At 37.3% G+C, this 20,361-nt stretch overlaps 2 protein-coding genes across 7 annotated transcripts in view; one reads left to right on the top strand and one right to left on the bottom strand.

The window, feature by feature from the left end:
• The window catches only part of LOC106142600 (protein tweety), a 62,906-nt gene that overhangs the window by 31,907 nt on the left and 10,638 nt on the right, over window positions 1-20,361 (top strand). For all 3 annotated transcript variants that reach the window (XM_060946929.1, XM_060946930.1, XM_060946928.1), the window contains 4 exons: window positions 12,404-12,475; window positions 15,814-15,969; window positions 17,764-17,892; window positions 19,601-19,744. In XM_060946929.1, the coding sequence (XP_060802912.1) occupies window positions 15,835-15,969; window positions 17,764-17,892; window positions 19,601-19,744 (408 nt within the window). In that variant the 5' untranslated portion in view covers window positions 12,404-12,475; window positions 15,814-15,834. The remainder of the gene's footprint in view (window positions 1-12,403; window positions 12,476-15,813; window positions 15,970-17,763; window positions 17,893-19,600; window positions 19,745-20,361) is intronic.
• On the bottom strand, window positions 5,552-11,409 carry LOC106142601 (uncharacterized). 4 transcript variants are annotated; one of them, XM_013344423.2, is made up of 3 exons: window positions 10,971-11,409; window positions 7,241-7,501; window positions 5,552-6,630 (listed from the first exon to the last, which is right to left on the bottom strand). In XM_013344423.2, the coding sequence occupies exons 2-3, from the start codon at window positions 7,424-7,426 to the stop codon at window positions 6,490-6,492; spliced, it is 327 nt and encodes a 108-aa protein (XP_013199877.1). In that variant the 5' UTR covers window positions 7,427-7,501; window positions 10,971-11,409; the 3' UTR covers window positions 5,552-6,489. The 4 variants fall into 4 exon arrangements, with proteins under 4 accessions (XP_013199877.1, XP_013199875.1, XP_013199874.1 ...); XM_013344421.2 differs by having other exon boundaries at window positions 7,241-7,523; window positions 11,140-11,409; XM_013344420.2 differs by having other exon boundaries at window positions 11,140-11,409.

Genomic DNA, 20,361 nt, shown 5'->3' with positions numbered 1-20,361 from the left:
CTTCATCCACATTCATAACTCTCTTCATGCAAGCTCGGCGGTTTCGGGTACTCCTGACCTGAGCCTTTGCCAGGACGTCCTTAATTTGATCAAGATACGTTCGTATAGGTCTTCCCACTCCGACCTTTCCCTCCCTTGTATATCTTTTAGTCAACCCAACCAACCCTTTATCATTAACCCAAAAAGATCAATCCTGCCTCCAGGCAATTAAAAAAATTAACAGAGCTTACAGTATGAAATGCCACGTTTAGTTGTCTCTAGGCAAACATGGAATTATTAATTTAAACTATTCATTACCCTATTTGTCAACTATGATATGCAGCAGTCGGATACATACGAATAGGAAGACCAATTTTACTGACCTTTAATAATTATCCGCACTCGAACTTTGCATAGTTCAAATAACAATGGTTCTCGTGTTTAACTTACTGGACTCCTTTGTGAAAGCTATCGATTTTACGAGAGCGGTATAAGCCTGTGACCGGGGAATCCCGCTAAGCCTCTACCAGTTCCGAGTTATTAGATCCCGTCGCGTCCATTATCTTCGTGTTTGTGACCGTTATTAAATTCTTAGGGAATGCCACATTCCGGTGCAGTCGATGATGTTAAACTTTTTTAAAACTTTTCTTTCATAATAGCTCCTTATGTGCCGTGTGGTTCCCGGAACCAGTACAAAAAAGAATGGGACCACTCCATCCAGTTCCTTTTCTGCTGTCGGTTGCAAAGCTCGGTTTACAACGAGTATAACCCTGCTCGTACATACATGTCGTAAAAATTGTTTGACATTTTCGGTTTCCTTCTACCCAAAGGTTGACTGGAAGAGATTGCATCAGCGATAAGTCCGCCTTTGTACCATCTCTGTCTCTTGTGGGCTCTTATTGTATGTTTTACTCTTATAGCCCAATAAAGTGTTTTATTTATCTGTCTACATTGCTCTGTACTTAACGTCTACCAGTCCGCATGTTACTGCTTTTATCCCATAGTAGCCTTCTTCAACGTCCACAAGAAATTGGGATATTTCAATCTCTGATATTTTGCCAAAATTTGTTCAGTGTTATTATATTTTATTTTGAACATTATACTTAGTAGATGAGCCTGAATCAATTCATAACGCACTGTACTATGACCTACACTACATATGAATGTCAGTTGGTCCCTTGATCTCTTCCGGCGTGGGAGCCGGATGTAAGCGGCGTGTTCCCGGCTTCTGGAGATACCACCGTTCCACTTACATGCATACATATAATCACATGCCACGCCTAGCTGTATGATCGAATTGAGATTCAAATAGTGACATTTGCTTGTCCATCGCCTGAAAAAAATCCCACGTTTATTTGCTTCTCCCTTAATTGACTTATACAACCTGCACAAGAAGAGAGGCGGCTGGCACACCAGACTTGTATCGAAGCATGCACTAAATGAATTTGCGCCTACTCTGTTTACCTTACAACTTGCATATATACAATGTTCATTTACAGATGTGGTAAATTAATCAGTAGTCAATTTAACCATACTAATATTATGAATGGACCTATAGATGAATGTCAGTTGGTCCGTCGATCTCTTCCGGCGTGGGAGCCGGACGTTGGCAGCGCGGAGTGTTCCCCGCCTTCGGGAGATATCACCGTTCCAATTAACGCTAGCATACACTATAGGTCCTATAGTGTTTAAGACCGAATTTAAATTAATCAATAAACGGTCGATTAATAGCAATCTGTGTTATGTCTGTTGTCTTTTCACGCGTTAATGGTTCAGTAAACTAATCTTCTTGAAATTCTGCATATGTAAATGTATACAGTCTGGAGTAGGACATAGGGTACTTTTTATCCTGGTGAAAACTAGTTTCCGTGGGATTTGCGAAAAACCTGTATTATTTTGTAGTTGGCGCTAAATTCGTCGCTTTCTTTAGTGCTCTGTGGAGCAGTCGAAGAAGTCTATTTAGTTTATTGTTCTTAAAGAATATTGTTTGTTAACAAATAAGCATACCTAATGACTTAGATCAGCATCTGCCTACCAAGGCATGTAAAATAGTTATTTTTGTCCCTTTGAGCCGTGAATATATTTACAGCTGTATCGTCGTGACGATCTCAACGCGGTCACGGCCAAGCAGACAGCCACACTGTTGCCAACTGTTCATGATTAAAATGCGCTAAAGAGTAAGATTACACAAACAAGCGCTAAACATCTTAAGAACATTAATTATTTCGTCAAAAAAAAATTAATTAAGTATTTGTAATATCTTCCTCTAAGACATGATTGTCATGAGAAATAATCGTTTTGTTGAGTAAGAACCTTCTCCTTCTTTATAAAATGGGCTAGTCGCCCATTCCGGTTTTTACCTTAAAACCCCAAAACTGCCAGAATTTTTAAATAAGCGCCATATTACCGAAAAGGTTCTTAGCCGCAAGGAACCTTCGAATTTTGGGCGCTGACATAACCAAGATTAAACCACTGCCAATTCGCCGAAAAACTATCGCTGTGTTGTTACCTCATCATAATAAAAACCGAAACAGCGATAGTTTTTCGCGCGATAAAAACTTTGTCGCGCTTGCCATACTACAGGGGCTGGTAACACTGAACAGCCATACAGCAAATTGTGTTACACGGCGTGTGATTGGCGACTGATAGCTGTGCATGTCGCGAGGCGCTTAGCATTCTGCCTATTGTACCAGATGTTGATAAGCCTGCTATTATATGGCAAATAGGTGACAAAGGTTTAGTCGTAAAGATACTGTGTCCCGTCTTAGATAGTTTCAAAGTGAACGACTTTGGAGCATTTGAATTGTTTTAGTTTAGCGAACTCTTTGTTGCAATTGCAACGTCAAACATGCAGAACAACACATTTCTCTTTTTCTTATCTTTTGTCTATCTTTGATTTATGTATTCGAATAAAGGTGGTTGGGTGAGATACCTACCTTTAATATACCGTCTTATATAAAAATTCTAAGATGACGCTACTCTCCAAAATGTGTTTTGATTGTAGTAATTCTCATCATTTGGATCTATCCTGCAATTTTTATTTCAACTTGAGATGCTTCGCCCTATTAAAACGAAAATACCCCATTAAATTCCGTTAACGTGGGAATTTCGCGAAATCCTTTCTTTTGGTACCCTTAGACCACACAAGGAACCTACATGCCAAATTTCCTGTTTAAAAACCGAACTGTTTGGGTTGTGCGTTGTCTGTCAGTCAGTCAGTCATTCAGTAAGAGAAGTATTTTATATATGTTTATTAAATGCTTCCTCTCAAATAACAGATGAATCATATAATGCATGAGCTTTGAACCAACCTTAAAAATTCAGCCGATTAGAAAGCGAATGTATGAACAATACTAATGATCATTTTAGATCGTTATCATTAGTCTAATGATTGATTGTGCGCCAACCTGAATGCTTTGCTATTAACTGCCATTATAACCAAAAGCTTCGGTGATAGTAACGTAGGTTTTAAAGGTGAGATTTCTTGTATTGTTTGTTTGTAAACTATTTATTGCACAAAAAATAATGAAATCACATCACAGATCTTGGAATTAATGATATATAAAAAATATGTATGTTCAATGGCGCGCTTATACCAATTGGGATTTCTTCCAATCAACCAAATTTCTAATTTACTCACCCAATCCAGGATCACTACCACTCCTACCGTGATTGAAACCCCCAATTGAACCCAAATTGAATCCCAGTAGTCCTACTAGTACAACTCCTGGGATTTTTAGGACTTTGGTTTATTTGTGCGACTACGTTTTTGTTGCTATTTTCACGTTAGTGTGACTATAAAAAAATTAACAAAATACAGACCTAGTAATTAATAGACATCTAAGAGAAAATAATAGTGAAAAAGTATTTTAAAACAAACTTTCATTATAACAATGATATTATTTCCTTCACTAAATAACACAACCAGTTCCAGTTTCATTTGTTTCGCTCTTTTAGTTCGCGTCAGCCTATCTGTTTTTTTATACTATTCTAGATGCTACTACGACTACTTCATGCATTTTGGAATTATTATCAAAATTTGTTTGTTAACGAAGTATTTTGTAACTGTTAGTAGCTTCCCTTTAATCTGCTCCATCACTAGTCTCGCCCAATATAAAAGCCTTATGAAGATTGTTATCGACAACATCATTCCACCTCACTAGTTCGGGTCTCTAGAGAGTTTCAACAATAATGCAATCGAGACCACATAACGGCGTGTGTTGCACAATGTTCCCTTTACCCTTTTTTGGTAGGTGCTATGGTTTCATTAGAAGCCAATGATGGTTACTTCACGGGTTTTTGAACTTGGCCATTTGTTGGTACATTCGATTAAGATGGATAAAAAGCAACTGTTGTGCCAAATAATGATCTTAGAATAAGTACATATATCCGAACGCTTTTATAGTCTTGCATTAATAGAAGGTAGCTGTTAAGCCGGGCTTTTAAAGACTGGTTAGTAATTTCATGAAAACTTTTTTTCAGTCATTCGCCGAACATCCATATATACTTTTGTCAGTAAGCGAAAAACTATGGCACCAGAGAGGTTAGTGCGAGTTTTACTGGATCAAACGCGTTGAGCAAGTAATCACGAATTTGTGTGGAATTGCATTAGTGCCACCGCATTAACACTAGGTGGCGTTGGTCAAATCACAAACAAATTTGGGCATTTGTACGAGTAAAACTCGCACTAACCCCTCTGAAGTAAAAGTTATATGCTGAATAATATATGTTACGATGTATTCTCGGACTAGCGTGGAAGCAGGAACTCAATATGTATATGTATGTTGTATAATTGCAATGTGGCTTATTAAGAAATACAAGGATTTCCGAGATAACATAAAAAGTGCCGTAACAAGTGGACGGTATTATAAAAATAAACTTTATAGCGCTCAGTACCTGACATGTTAACCTAGACTTGAGGAAAGCTGTGAGTCATAGACTAGTTTGTAACGTGAAGGCTTGATTGGACGCAAGTAAAACAGATGAACCATATTACGTTGTAGTAGTGGATAACATGTTTATCATGTGCTAATGATACAAGTATAGACGGGGAAAGCGACATATTTGTATTTTTTTTGCCCTCTTGGCGTTTGTAATGGCTACGTCCAGTGTCCACTCTATGAAATAAACTACAGTCCATTCTATAATAAACGTAAAATGATCTTGAAATGTTTTTTAATAAAAAAAAACATTTGAACTTAAAAATAAATACATTTTATAGCAAAATTAGTACATTTTGTTTCATCTTTCCACGGATATAATATTTATTTTGAAATTTATTTTTTAAAGAGACGAAATGTACTTTTTGTTTTATTTCAATATCTGAAGAAATTGACTATCATATAAATAACAAAGGAATCTCACCAGCATATTGTATTTAATTTCGTTGCAAGAACATGTTAACGGTGGACTTAAAGCCGTGCCTATTCTACCGGTCAATTGAGCCGAAGTATAATCTAGCCAGAATAAAATATGCTTTCTGTACAAAACTTAATACCCTGCAGTAGTTTATTACCAATAATTTACTTTGCATATATTTAAAATAATTTGAAAGTCTTAATTGAAATAAAAATAATTTAAAAAATATAAATTCATATATTCTTACACCCTATAAAAATAATAATTATGTACAAAGCACTAATTTACATTTGGATTTCGGCATACATTTATTAAATATATATAATGTTTTTTGAAAATGATACCCAGATTGTACGTACATGTTTGACCCAACAACCAGTAAAGGAAGTTCAGATATTTTTGTTTCTCTATTGTTATGCGCCTGCACTTTCTTGTCACATATTAAAAATATAAATATAAATAAATATAAATATATACGGGACAAATTACACAGATTGAGTTAGCCTCGAAGTAAGTTCGAAACTTGTGTTACGAGATACTAACTCAACGATACCATATTTTATAATATAATACTTATATAGATAAACATCCAAGACCCAGGACAATCAGAAAAAGTTCTTTTCTCATCATGCCCTGGCCGGGATTCGAACCCGGGACCTCCAGTGTCACAGACAAGCATTCTACCGCTGAGCCACAGAGGCCGTCAAAAAAAAAACATATCAAATTATATGATAATCAGTTTAGAGTAGTCGATAGAGTGTAGATTCTATGAGTATGTTTATGTTCTTTAAAACAGCGACACTTTAGCAAAATGTCATCAATGTATCTCGTCATAAATGTTAGTTTTGGTGACACTCACCACCACATTGGGTCTGTCATGTTATAGTTAAAACAAAAGCAAAAGCTTTTGTAAATTCGGCAGTGACATACATCCTAGCAATTAAATTAGTTCAACGACTTACTAAATTTAATGACATATCAGCTAGAGTCTTGATTGCAAGTCATACATTAATTTGTCTGCTCTGTGCACAATTTCTATACAAGTCTTTGGAGTTTGATATATATTTTTCTTCTCGATTTTGTTCTTACTATGATGGGCGATCATTAAAGCTGTACACTTTATAAAGAAGGTGAAAATCAGTTCATTTTAAGTCACGCGTAAATTTCTATAGCGAAGTCGAGTCTGTAGCTCCTCTGGCTCTTCAGCCGTAGTGTAACGTGGTCATAGCCGACTCCCCCCTCTGTGCAGTTGACGGATGCTTCGCTGTTCTGGTAGTCATAGCAGAATATGGCCTGAAATGAGAAATTTGAAATCGTTAGTTAAATGTGTATACATTTATCGCTCACGTTCTGAACTTCCGAGGAGACTGGTGGGTATATGGAACTCTTTCTGCTACTTTCTCTCTATTTGTGGTTTTAAAGGCTCGCCAAAGAAAGTATCATAGTTTTTTTTAGGTCTTGCCAGGTCTGTCTGAAAAAATATTACTCAGCTCAGCTCCCTGCATGACACCAAACCAAATTGTGATACACTGGTGTTTATATCATTAAGACATCTTTAATGGCGTTCGCAGATAGTGTAGAAGTTTCCTTTAACCTTATTATTTTTTTTTAACCTTTTTCTATTTTCATCTCGAATACATAGTTTACCTACCCGATACACTACTTGTGACTAAAAGTGAAACAGAATACTTGAACTCTTAGAGAGATTTGCTTTTGTAGAAAATAAGGGAATTTGTAGGATAGCTTCCATGTAAAGGACAAAATAGTTAAAAAATTCTATCATTAAGCCAAACGGCTGAACGCGGCCTATTAGTCTTTTCAACACTCATGGCTTTGTCAACCCCGCAAGGGATATAAACGTGATTGTATGTATGTATTTTTGTATAGTTAAAAAGTGAAATACCTTTATCGGCGCTGGAGAATCTGAGAACTCGAAATAGTCCACCCTCTTCTTGAAAGGAAATGCTTCCAGGAATATTCTTTTCCTATAAATCAGCTTAGAATCTGGGGTCTTCACACCGAAGAAGTGGTTCTCACTTGTAACAAACACCACTAAACTAATAAAAGTCACCAATATTAAAGTTTTCATTTTAATGTTATTCTTTTTCCTAATGTTCCGTGATCAACTAACCGATATACACTGTTCGCAAAATGTTGTTCTGACCTAGAGTTGATAAATTCATTATCTGTAATGACATATTACAACATAATGGTCATTCATTGTTTTGCAATTTATTTCTCGTTAGGATATGAGTTTAATTCGTAAATATTTGTTAAATGATATGTAATGAATATTTGTAGATAAACGCGTGTTTGTGGTGTTTTTAGATTTCTAATCTTCGAATTTATGAAAATGAAACAGGGAATAAACTATGTAAATCGTGTTAAGTATCACAAAAGATTACGTTAATTTGGTGTCATTAAGTCTAAAAGAAGTCTTCTGAAGCGCAGTATCATTATGTAATTCAGTGTATTTGTCATACACATTCTATTAATTCAAATTTTATGAATTGGGAAAATGTAAAGGATAAATAGACGATCGATTTCGATAAGTAGTGTAACAGGATATAACGATTGTAAACGATCAAATGGGATGCGTTCTGTCAAAAGGTCAGGTCACGAGTACCCAAAACCGACTAGTTTGCATGAAGAGAGTTATCAATGTGCAAATAAAAGTATGCAGTGAGATCGTGGCAAGCAGAAATATGCAGTCATTACATACCCCATTGGGAAAGAGGCCTGATTTTATTTATGAAGGATGGGATGCGTTCTGTCAAAAGGTCAGGTCACGAGTACCCAAAAACGACTAGTTTGCATGAAGAAAGTTATCAATGTGCAAATTAAAGCATGCAGTGAGATCGTAGCAAGTAGAAATATGCAGTCATTGCATACCCCTTTGAGAAAAAGGTCTGATTTTATGTTTTAAATAAAAGTCGAGATTCTTTCATTCCCACACCACGTCATAAGTAGATACCATTAATTTAATGACACAGAAAATGAGTTGTTTATCAAAATAGACGGATGCGGCGTGGGCGACTGTCGATGAAAGCTTTTAGCGTGACTGCTGTGCTGACGCGACGCGTCTGTTTAGTTTTGTCACTTTGACAAGTCCGATGGTAATGCCCCGGGATTAGTCGATCATGTGAAATGACTTTAATATGATGGATATACTTTTTTCTGCGCGACAGGCTTGAGGTTAGATGATTTTTGCAAATTTAAGTATTAGAATCATTAAAGGCATTCCGTGGTGAGATCAAAGTGTAAATTTTAATGTAATTTGTGTGGAAATTGCATCTTATCTCCTGCATTATAAACAATTTTCTGATTTCCAATTTTGCACTTTTAAATATTACGTAATTTTGTCACCGTAATAATTTCAAATCACATCTTTGCGAAGTACGAACATGTCGCTCCCTTGTCATTAGAATTTCAGGAATTTCCTCAGGGATGATACTCGTAGTAATAAGATAAATGATGCCGAGTGGGGTTGTGTACAGTAGGTAGCAGAGTAATTCTGACTCTGTGAGACAGATGCTTACATGCAAACATTTATTCTTTTAGTAATACATTGAAATTTACATGCTGTTGCTGGGTTGCATCTATACGTATAATAAAACAGTAAAAATATTTTGTCTGTACATTTAGTATTTTTGACTGAAATGTATGGAGGGACACTGAGAATGAATAGTAGAAAGCTTTTTTTAATTTTTTGTCTGTATGTATGATCACGTTTATCTCCGAAAGTACTGAACCGTTTTAAAGTTTGTTTCATCAAAATCGGTTCACCAAAAAAAAGTTATCGTCAATTGAATGAACTCACGGCATGAGTTTGATATTTACGCGGAAGAAGTCGCTAGTAAGCTAGTTGTTGATTAAGCTACGCCCAATATCAAAGCAAATGGCACTAATAATTATAATTGGGGCGAGTCAAAAATCTCAATAAATTGTATATCACTGTAAATTTGAAGTGAATGCCGTACTGGCTGTTGTCTAGTACGTAGGTCCTAACTCGTGACAAGGGTCGGTTTTGATTCAAACGTCAGTTAATGTAAAACCTTGGAGCATAGAAACTTAATTATGAATGGCTTCTGGCTTGATTTGGAATTATTCATACACGTTTTGGGTTTGAGCAAAATTAACCTAATACCTTATTATGGTCAAGAATTATCATTGTAATTGATCACCTCTCACGAAGTGGGTCAAATATCTACTCAAAATTATATAAATGGGAATTCAGGAGTATTAAGTGAAATGGTTCACGTAGGTGGAAATGGCTCGGGCAGTCATAACAATGATTAAAATTGTAGTTTAATTGAAGCAAACGCCGAAACCATCAGTCTGTAACCTAACGAAAATACAAAGTTGCTATATTATTAAAATCATTTTACTTTCGCATCCGTCATTGGTTTCGTCTAAAGGATTAAAAGTTTCTACTAATATTCAAGTTTAGGGTGCTGAAATAGATGATCCTGATATTGCTATAAAGGAGTTTATAAAAAGAATAAGCAAGACGAAGGGATTTGCAAAAGAACAAGATCAGACACCTAATTTTGGAATTTAAATTGAAGACGGCATCAAATCAGGTGATACCGATAACCCTAGTTGAATGTACAAGTGTCTAGTAGTTCCAGATTGTTGAGGCGATAATATTAGGCCCCTGAACGATCGTGTCAAGAAAATGACAGGATGTGTTGCTTGCGTAACACCGTTGTATTATTTAAGCCTTGATTTTACGATGTCCAATATGTATCGGTAACACTGACCCAATTATATGATAAGGACACTGAAGAAAAAATACAATATCAATGCTCGTGAAAGAAGAATCTACGAGGAAACATTTAACAACGAAACAATGGAATTTAGAATGTATAATGATAATGCTATTGCTGAAGTAATTAGAACATCCATCAAATACTTTAGGTGTCTTAGCTCGAATAAGGGGTATAGCTCCTCAAATTAATGAATGTTTGTTATTTATAAAAGCCTGAAAGAATACAATCTCATTGTAATTAATTCTGAAAGGTTTTTAAAGGTGCGCGAAAGTATTCATTTTCTTCAAATTTGTAAAGCTCAACATTATAAAGAGAACTTTATATTTCTATTATTACCATCAGCAATCGTAATTAGCTTAGCCACTTCTGTGGATTCAATTACAGAAAATTGCAGCCGGATGTACAACTTTTTCTTTATTTCTCCATAAGTTTTTCAGCGATCGATTAAATATCTCTATCAATTTATATTTTATTATAATATGAAGCATAAACTTTTATAAAAATGTAATGAATTCCCTTTGTTGAGATGTCATTAGGAAAGGGATATTGTGGACCTAATTACGACTTTGGAAAAGTTATACCAAACTAAGAGATTGGAGACGAAATAAGGCCGGCGACACTGCATTGGATCATTGATTGATTTATAAACCAGGATTTGGATCCGAATAGAATTGTTTACAAGCTTTCGCTCGAGGCTGTCCTTTTCCAAACTTCACATTATATGTATCCAAAATGTCAAGATGATCTTACAACAAACAAATTTACTTTTACAATTATAATGCCGGATGGATACGAATGAACAAGAGCCTAATCGACTTAGTGAAATACATACTGAAATAATGTGTACAATGAAAATATTACCAACAAACAATTATTCACTTTTAGCCGCGCAATTTTCACTAACGGCAGCAGCTTCTGATACTAATGTTATACTATTATATGTTGTAATATGTCATTCAATAACAAAATGATCTAGACCGCAACCTTATTCTACAGATTCTTAATCACTGAATATCATATTTAATATTACTCTTTTGATTTGGTCACAAATCTTCGTAGACAATCGAAGCACCAACACTTTTCTTAATATCAAAACCGATTTTATAGATCTTGAACTGAATTTATCACTTGCGTTATTGAATGCACCGATTACTTGTGTCAACTGAGTTCCCTGGAACCTAAGGCCACAATGGAAACGACGACCGAACGACTTCAAGGAATATTCTACACTGTACGCCGGACAATTGGTCTTTACAAATTGTTGTGTGTCACACACGTAATGCGTATGCGGCTGTTGATCTCGTGTAATGCACGTCTATTTGCTGATAACGAGGCGAATCTGGAGATGTGCATTGTCATCGGTGTGATAGGTAGGGCTGGTCGGAAACACGTGTCTTGGTGTATGTCTGATCAACGTGTTTAATTAATCTGATGAGCGTTTGATGCTTTGATAAGAATGATATTCCACAATTTAACTTTTGAGTTGATATGATACAGTCAATACCCAATCTCGTACAGTAAAATCTGAATAATCATAAAAGGGAGATTTAATATTTCAACGTAGTTGTGTTGTGCGCATATCCCTTGCCTGCTGTTGTCAAAATGATCTTCTGTATTTTGACATTGTAATTTCGTCGAGATACCAAATTGCGTGATAATCTAGCCGCGAAAAATAAGACGTCATAAAATATAAACGAGTGCGTATATGCTTTTGGTATGACGTATCAATCGGATGTTTTTATTTTAATCACACAGCATTTATTGATTATATAAACTACTCAATCTAAACAGTCCTTTTTAAATGGAGTAGGAAAACATCGTCAAATCTGCTCATCCATGCAACTGGACATGTAATGCGTTAGGTTCCCTTGCATAGGTTGTAAAAGTCAGACAGCCGTCGCGTCGTATAAAATTCGACCCAATGTAGGATCCCAAGAGAATCTCGAGTTCCTCTTCAGAGAGGCAAGACTGTGACCAGGACTATAAACAACTTCGATGATATAGAGTGGTTTTGTATACTAGTTTATGAAATGAATCATGTGTAATCATGATCGATCCAATATGGGTCAGGTTTACCTGCACAAGTTGCGGAGGTCAGATGGGTGTGGCTTCGTGTAAATACCTGATTCACCCAATCCAGGATTAATGGTCTAAGGCATACCTCGGGCTCCTCTCTAGGGTGGTGAGGATGCAACCGGGACTAAAGCCATGAGGAGGAAGTTTTAATGTTGTATGACATTTCCATATGTTACTGTAGCTATGTGAGAAATAATGAATCTGTTTGGTTGTTTCAGATGAGTACCCGATGAGGCGGCGTGGAAGTCAGTCATGACGTCGTGAGTTCGTTGTATACTCTGGTTATTGCGGTTGGTATCCATTTACTTTCGTATTATATAAGTTTCCGTGACCGTTCCTTTAGCCGTGTTGACTTCGTTATCAATATTTTTTATTTTTTTACAGTACAAGTGCACTACTTATTTCTAGAGAAATTTCTTCCAGTAGGGTTTTAATGATTATTATCTAAACAACGTTCACATGCATACCTCCCTGGTTCCATACATACTTTTCCATAGCAAATGTTTCTAAACTTGTGTAGGAAGTTTTGCATGCGAGTGTAAATAGAAAAATTTGGAATTTGATCATCCAGGTGACCAAAGTGGAATAATCCAAAGTTGTCAGTATGTTTGAAAAGACTTTATAAGAACTGGATAAGTTAAGCTGATCTATGAGCTATTATGTTACAATGGAAAGTCTTTGTTCGTTTATCATTGATGTGGAATTATTCATGAATTTATATTACAGGAACGCCCACGGGCGGAAGCTAAAGTGTTAACTAGTCTAAAAATGGTTATCTATAAATCTAAACAATAACATCATTTTATGCTTTAGGCCGCAGTTCACATTGGGCCAATATTTTCGAAATCAAACACTGGCTTGTTCGCACAACTGTTCAACAGATTCAGATTTTTTTTTTATCAAAAAAATCCTTAGTTTATAACTTATATCCATTCGTATCGTAGTACGTAATAGAACTTTTGGTGAGATAATAGTGTTAGATTGAATAAAATTTACGAGAGCTAATGACTCTGAGAGTAGTTTAAATACCCAAAAGTTTAAAACGTAAATACAAACGAACGTTAACTTAAACGAGTTAAATAAATAAATCGGTACAATAACACAGATTAAGTTACACTCGAAGAATATCTAGGCTTTTGAGTGTTAGTGTTCTAAAGTCAGTTCATTTTTTTATCATTACAGTGGAATTCCTGTAACATAATGTCGAGTAGCGGTATTCACACTGGCCTGACATTTCGGCCAATGACTTGCCCAATATACACTTCAGAAATATGATTCATTTCGGTCTCGGGTCTGTCCGTCCGTCTCTTGTGACATATGTTTGCAGTATGGCCGCGCATTATTCCCCTATGCCACATGTTCAATGGACAGCTAAACGTGTTATTTTGATTGTTTAATATAATGGGTGGCAAGTGGCGAATAAGCGGTACACATCTATACTTCTATACTTTACTTATCTATACTTATAATAATAATAATTAATAATTATATTATAAAGCTGAAGAGTTTGTTTGTTTGAACGCGCTAATCTCAGGAATTACTGGTTCGAATTGAAAAATTCTTTTTGCGTTTAATAGACCATTTATCGAGGAAGGCTTTAGGCTATATAACATCACGCTGCTGCTTTTAGGAGCGAAGAAATAATGGAAAATGTAAAAAATCATCCTTGAGGGCTTCAATGATGCCCAAATTAACTACTCCACGCGGACGCAGCCGCGGGCACAGCTAATTTAAAATATATTTGTGTTAGTAAGATTATTTGAAAGCGTTTACAAGTATCTTCTTTTTCCTCCGTGCTATAGTCCCCCCAAGTAACAATTAGGCGCTAAAGTAAGATTTATAATAAGTCTATAAAAGCGCTAACTAGATTCTAAAGTGGTTTATGGGTGTAACAAATTAGTGTTAGAGCGCGCTCTAACCCTACTTTACCCCCGAATTGGGCACAATTTTATATTACTTAAGGTTGTATAATGACGGTATACAAGAGTTATGGTAATTGGCTAAGAGGTACAATTAGTGCTATAAGAAAGTTATTATAGCGGTAACAGGATCTCTTAGCGATACAAGAGGGGTAAATAAGCGTCAACTGACTCCTTAAGCGGTACAGTAGAGATACAAAGGCGTTAATTATATTTTCAAGCGCTAAAAGGGAGGTAAATAGGTGTTTTGTAACGGTCTGAACGCTATTCAAGATAATTAAACTAATTTTGTGATCTAATAATAAATAATTTTATTTTCAATGGCTATAAGTTTACGACTAATGATTTTTATATTAAACAAAAAAAAGTGATATTGTATGGTGAGAAATGAAAGCATATTTTTGCTGCGAAGGGAAGTACACTGTGAATATGTTACATATTTATTGGCAAATAATTCGAGCGCCCGATGTATGTTGTCTATTTACTGAAAACTTTTCCACGTATTTACAACAATTTTTGTTTATTTTGGTTGCGACGCCATTGTCAAAAACAAGTAGTCAATATAAGAAATACAGTAGTGACCTTAAGCGCTATTACTTTACCTTTAGTCACAAAAAAGTAACAATAGACGCTATAGGATCTGTTATAGCGAAAAATTATACTCCTATTTGACTTAAGGTAATGCAAGAGAGTTTTGTATAACTTCAAGCATTTGGTTCTATATAAGATTAACTCGTAAACACTATTGTAAGGCTGGTAGCGCTTATTAACGCTATTGTGCAACTTTAGGTTCTTGTAAAGAGTTTATTATCACCTGCATAGCACTTTTGGAGGTAGTAGCTAATTCTTATTCTTATTTAGATCTTAGAGTTCTAAGATTCACTTAAAGCTATAACACAAAATGCTGTGCATGTACAACAGTGTTAAGATTTGCCATAATACATCCATAACCTTTAAGCTCGCCTAATTGTCGCGCTTGTAACTCTGTATAATAAGTAGAAGTGATATACGTTACTTGGTACGCCACTTTATCGCCAATAGTCATAAGTGTTGCTACTGTAATGCCTTTGTAGCCCACTAAGTAACAAAATAAGCTCTTATCGTCGCCTAAATGTTTGTTGGGCGGTTGCATCCTCACCGCTCTGGAGTGGAGCTCGGCGTATGCCTTTGACCATGGACCCTAGATTGGGTGAGTCAGGTTTTTACACGAAGCGATTTGTAATGGGTGCTTAGTTTATAATTGCGTACACACCTATTGCGCGTATTATTTTTGTGATTGATATTTTTTTGACTAGAAACTAAGAAATACAATCAACAGACTATCCTATCACTAATATCACCATAAGTTAACTTGGAATGACAAAGATTCTGAAAACTGAGAGATATTTTTCCCCTAGGAACTAAACCTTGAAGAGAGTTATGAATGTGGATGAAGCGAAGGAAGTATGCAGAGATCGTGGCAAGTGGAAAGAGGTAGTCTCTGCCTACCCCTCCGGGAAAGACGCGTGATTTTATGTATGTATATGTAACTAATATTACATTACATATATGACCTAGCGATATAAAAGAGCGGAGTCTGCTGACACAGGCATTCATATGCTTAAAAGTAGGCTCCAACAACAAACCTATGTAAAGATCTGTTATTACTGTTTTTTTTTTTTTATCTAAACCTAGATATACGTTGCTGAGTCCTTAAATTTAATTTTCAGGTGACTAGGTGATAAGTCGCGATGGGCGCGTCGGGCGTCTCGGACGAGTACACGCCGCCGCGTCTCTCGCGGCTGCTGCACTCTGTGCCCCACATCAACGTCACCCTGCACAGAGTCAACGACACCTTCGCGCCCAACTCGCCGGTCTACCTCGAGGTAGGTGCACAGAGCTAACACGCCGCGTTTTTCTAGTCGGCGTGATCGTTCAGTGCTCTGTGCTCCACGTCAAAGTCAAGTCAGGCTGCATAGCGACAGCTAGGAATATAGCGCCACCTATGCTCGCTACCGTAGTAACTTTAGTGATAGCAATGGACACGTAGAACGTTTCTTATAAGCCACGGCTGCTGCACTCTGTGCCCCACATCAACGTCACCCCGCATAGAGTCAACGACACCTTCGCGCCCAACTCGCCGGTCTACCTCGAGGTAGGTGCACAGAGCTAAACACGCCGCGTTTTTCTAGCCGGCGTGATCGTTCAGTGCTCTGTGCTTCACGTCAAAGTCAGGTCGGGCTGCATAGCGACAATGACAGCTAGGAATATAGCGCCACCTATGCTCGCTACCGTAGTAACTTTAGTGATAGCAATGGACACGTAGAACGTTTCTTATAAGCCACGGCTGCTGCACTCTGTGCCCCACATCAACGTCACCCCGCATAGAGTTATTGTCACCTTTGCGCTCAACTCGCCGGTCTACCTCGAGGTAGGTGCACAGAGCTGAACACGCCGCGTTTTTCTAGCCGGCGTGGTCGTTCAGTGCTCTGTGCTTTACGTCAAAGTCAGGTCAGGCAACGATAGCTAGGAATATACCGCCACCTATGCTCGCTACCGTAGTAACTTTAGTGATAGCAATGGACACGTAGAACGTTTCTTATAAGCCACGGCTGCTGCACTCTGTGCCCCACATCAACGTCACATCATTGCCACCTTCGCGCTCAACTCGTCGGTCTACCTCGAGGTGCATAGACCTAGGAATACCTAGCCTTAAAGGACTGACTGGTGTAGTGGTTATAGGGTAGACTTGTATAGAATAGGACTAGGATCTATTTTATTTTCGTTGGATGTTGAAAGAGGTGTCTAAGCAATGTCACTTTTGCAATTATCATGATTGAAGTTGTGATGTGATATGGTTCTTCTGTTTACAGGGAAATGGAGGTCAAGCGGGAATCGTTTTGCGTTTTTGCTTCCCTTAACCCTCTTGTGATCTTTGGCGGACCTTGGGTTAACATAAGAGAAGACTAAATTGGTTTAAAACCAATTTTATTGCCATGTGATTCCCGGCACCAATACAAAAAGAATGGGACCACTCCATCTCTTTCCCATGGATGTCGTAAAAGGCGACTAAGGGATAGGCTTACATACTTGGGATTCTTTTTTAGGCGATGCGCTAGCAACCTGTCTCTATTTGAATCCCAATTCTATCTTAAAGCATTTGGCTTTAAGCTGAACGTGGCCTTTCAGTCTTTACAAGACTGTTGGCTCTGTCTACCCCGCAAGGGATATAGACGTGATTATATGCATGTATGTATGTATGTTATTACCATATGGCATGACCTTATTATTATTTACAAGCGGACCCGACAGACTTCGTTCTGTCAAAAAGATTTGTAATATGACAGTTTTTTGTTCCTATCTATTAGACCTACATTGCTTAGACAACAGTGAACTTTATACATTAGCAATAAAGCTCAAATTGACTGTGCGTATTAGTTAGAAAACGTTTGTATGGGATAAAGAAAAGGACTGTTTTTAAGGTTTTTCAGGCAATTATTTGGTATTTTTTCGCCGTAAAAACCAGTCTTGAGCTTCGACGAATATTAAAAAAAAAAAGAATTGGACAAATTGGTCCAGGCGTTCTAGAGTTCTGCGCTTACCAACACATTTAGCGATTCATTTTTATATATAAGAAGATACCAAAGAAAATTTTAACCATGGTTTTGTCTAATTTCCAGAGTTTGGGTATAATCGGAACGATACCTGGTGCTTGGCTGATCCTGACCATGTTGGTGCTTCTCATCTACCTGATGACGAGGTGTTGCGACAGGAAAGACAGGCCGCCAAGGAGTATCACTGCTTTGAAGGTACGGAACCTTGTCTTGTTGTTGTGGCTTATATTTTATCTTTAATAAATCGACTGTCCGTCCATTTCCGTGATATATTCCATGATATACGAGTATGTTGGCTTAATCTTGAATAAATAACTCTTTATTGCTCACATAAATACTTAATTCGATTTTGTAGTTTGTGCCGTGTGGTTCCCGGCACCAATAAAAAAAGAGTAGGACCGCTCCATCTCGTTCCCATGGATGTTGTAAAAGGCGACTAAGGGATAGGCTTATAAACTTGGGATAAATTCTTTTAGGCGACAGGCTAGCAACCTGTCACTATTTGAATCTCAATTCTAACATTAAGCCCTTTTCAGTCTTTTCAAGACTGTTGCCTCTGTCTACCCTGCAAGGGATATAGACGTGATTATATGTATGTGTGTAGTTTGTGCACGATGCACTCAATCGCAATTCGCTCAATTCTCAACAACTTTATACACTCGATAGCGCTAAGCCTACTCTTGGGGGCCTTCAGATATAACGTCGCATTATGCCTTTTATACGTTTGTCGCAGTTATATAATAACTAGCTTTTACTCCTTTTAATTTTTCATGACTGCTTGCCTTTTCTACTGCCAGTGATAGATCAAACATGACAATGTGAAATCAAAATTGAAATAACATTTGATCGTTTAAAATTTCAATGATTCCGATACCGAACTAAGCATAATTTCTTAAGCACAAACCCTCATATGTTTACACTTGTTTATGTAGGTACGCCCATTAGAATCCTATTTATAAAGTTAGCTGCGAATGCAATCAAACGATTCCCACAACTTCTTAATATCGCCTCCATATGGCGGGCGTGTGAGCCGACATTTGTTTTAAACATAGCAACGCATTGAACAAATTTAGACGGATTGAAATGCTATTTGTTTGAAGGATTAGGTATAATTTTATTATGTAACAATGCTGTCAGTGAAGTGACGTGCATAAATGTTTAATAGTGTAAGTTAACTTACAATTGTTGATAAACTTCTTAGATAACACCTGCTAATTCCTGTTATTTAGAAAATTACAGATAAGGTAATATTTAACTGGATATCTGGAAATATATCTGGTAAAGGGTCAGGTCAAAAGTACCCGAAACTGCCGAGCTTGCATGGAGAGAGTTATGAATGTGGATGAAGCGAAGGAAGTATGCAGAGATCGTGGCAAGTGAAAAGAGGTAGTCTCTGCCTACCCCTTTGGGAAAGAGGCGTGATTTTATGTATGTATGTATGTATATCTGGAAATGCATATCACTGTTATTAGGTTTATACGCATTGAACACCGGCAACTTTGCTCTGCGCCAACGCCAATCTTCTGTTTGGTTACCTTCCACCCAAAGGTTGACTGGAAGAGATTGCATTAGCGATAAGTCCACCTTTGTACCTTTGTACCAACTTTAAATATATTCTGAGGCGCAGCGTTCTGTCCCTAACATTGAACGCGCGACGCCGTTTTTATCGCGCGAAGAACTATCGCTGTCCTGTTGCACGACATAATAAAGAGCTATAATATACGGGTGCTGTTCTCTGAGCTATAAGTCCCGGGTTCGATTTTAGGTCAATAGACGTAGTTTCCTGCTTGCAAAACCTTGGCGAAATATGTCTCGGAAAGTTTCAATAAAGACAATGAGGCTACAGCTTTGTCAGTTTATATTGGTTTTGGTAGTCTAAATGAAGATGTGATGATTTTCGCAGATCACCCTCATGGTCCTATCCGTGCTCTGCTGCGGCGCCATCGGCGTCGGTCTGTTCGGCAACGACGATCTCCACAACGCAATGCTGCAGAGCATCCAGGCTGGCAATCAGCTGGCCGCCCTCGTCAACACTGTCAAAAACCAGGTGAACGAGAGACATGTTCAGAACTTGCTTTGATTTGACGTCGCAGGAGATGATGTGTGACCTTTTTTTAAGCATTTGAAACTGGATGTTGAAGGTTAGATATTGGATTTCAAATTGAGAATGCCGAAGGTTAAGTGAAATGGAAAATTTTGACAGTGGATTTCGGGTTCTGAAGTTTGGTGGGGTAGATACAACTGGCCGTGCAGAAATAAGCGAGAGTAGAGTAATACTATGAACAAACAAAGAAAATAATAATTTGAAGATATTGCGAAGTGAATTTTGGCAGGGCATTGCATAAAGAGAATGATGATTATGGATGAAGTGACAGAATAAGTGAACAAGAATCGTGACAAGTGGAAGGATGTAGTCTCTGTCTGCCTACCCCTCTGGGAAGGAGGCTTGATTTTATATATGCATGTATTAGCACGTCAAAAGGCACACTCCGTCTCCTGACAAGTGATATTAACTCCAGGAGGAAGATGTATTGGCATGTAAAGCAATTTCATAGTTCTCAGGTCATAAAATAAAAAATCGTTTATTGCATTTACCACAAAGTGTACAAAGATACATTGTTAGGACTCTCTAGTAAGCAAAAAATGCTTGTGTCAGACAACCCT

Source organism: Amyelois transitella, chromosome 12, assembly GCF_032362555.1.
Source record: "Amyelois transitella isolate CPQ chromosome 12, ilAmyTran1.1, whole genome shotgun sequence".
Classification (NCBI taxonomy): Eukaryota; Metazoa; Arthropoda; class Insecta; order Lepidoptera; family Pyralidae; genus Amyelois; species Amyelois transitella.
The sequence above is the reverse complement of the archived record's forward strand: the minus strand, read 5'-3'. Positions and strand labels throughout refer to the sequence as shown.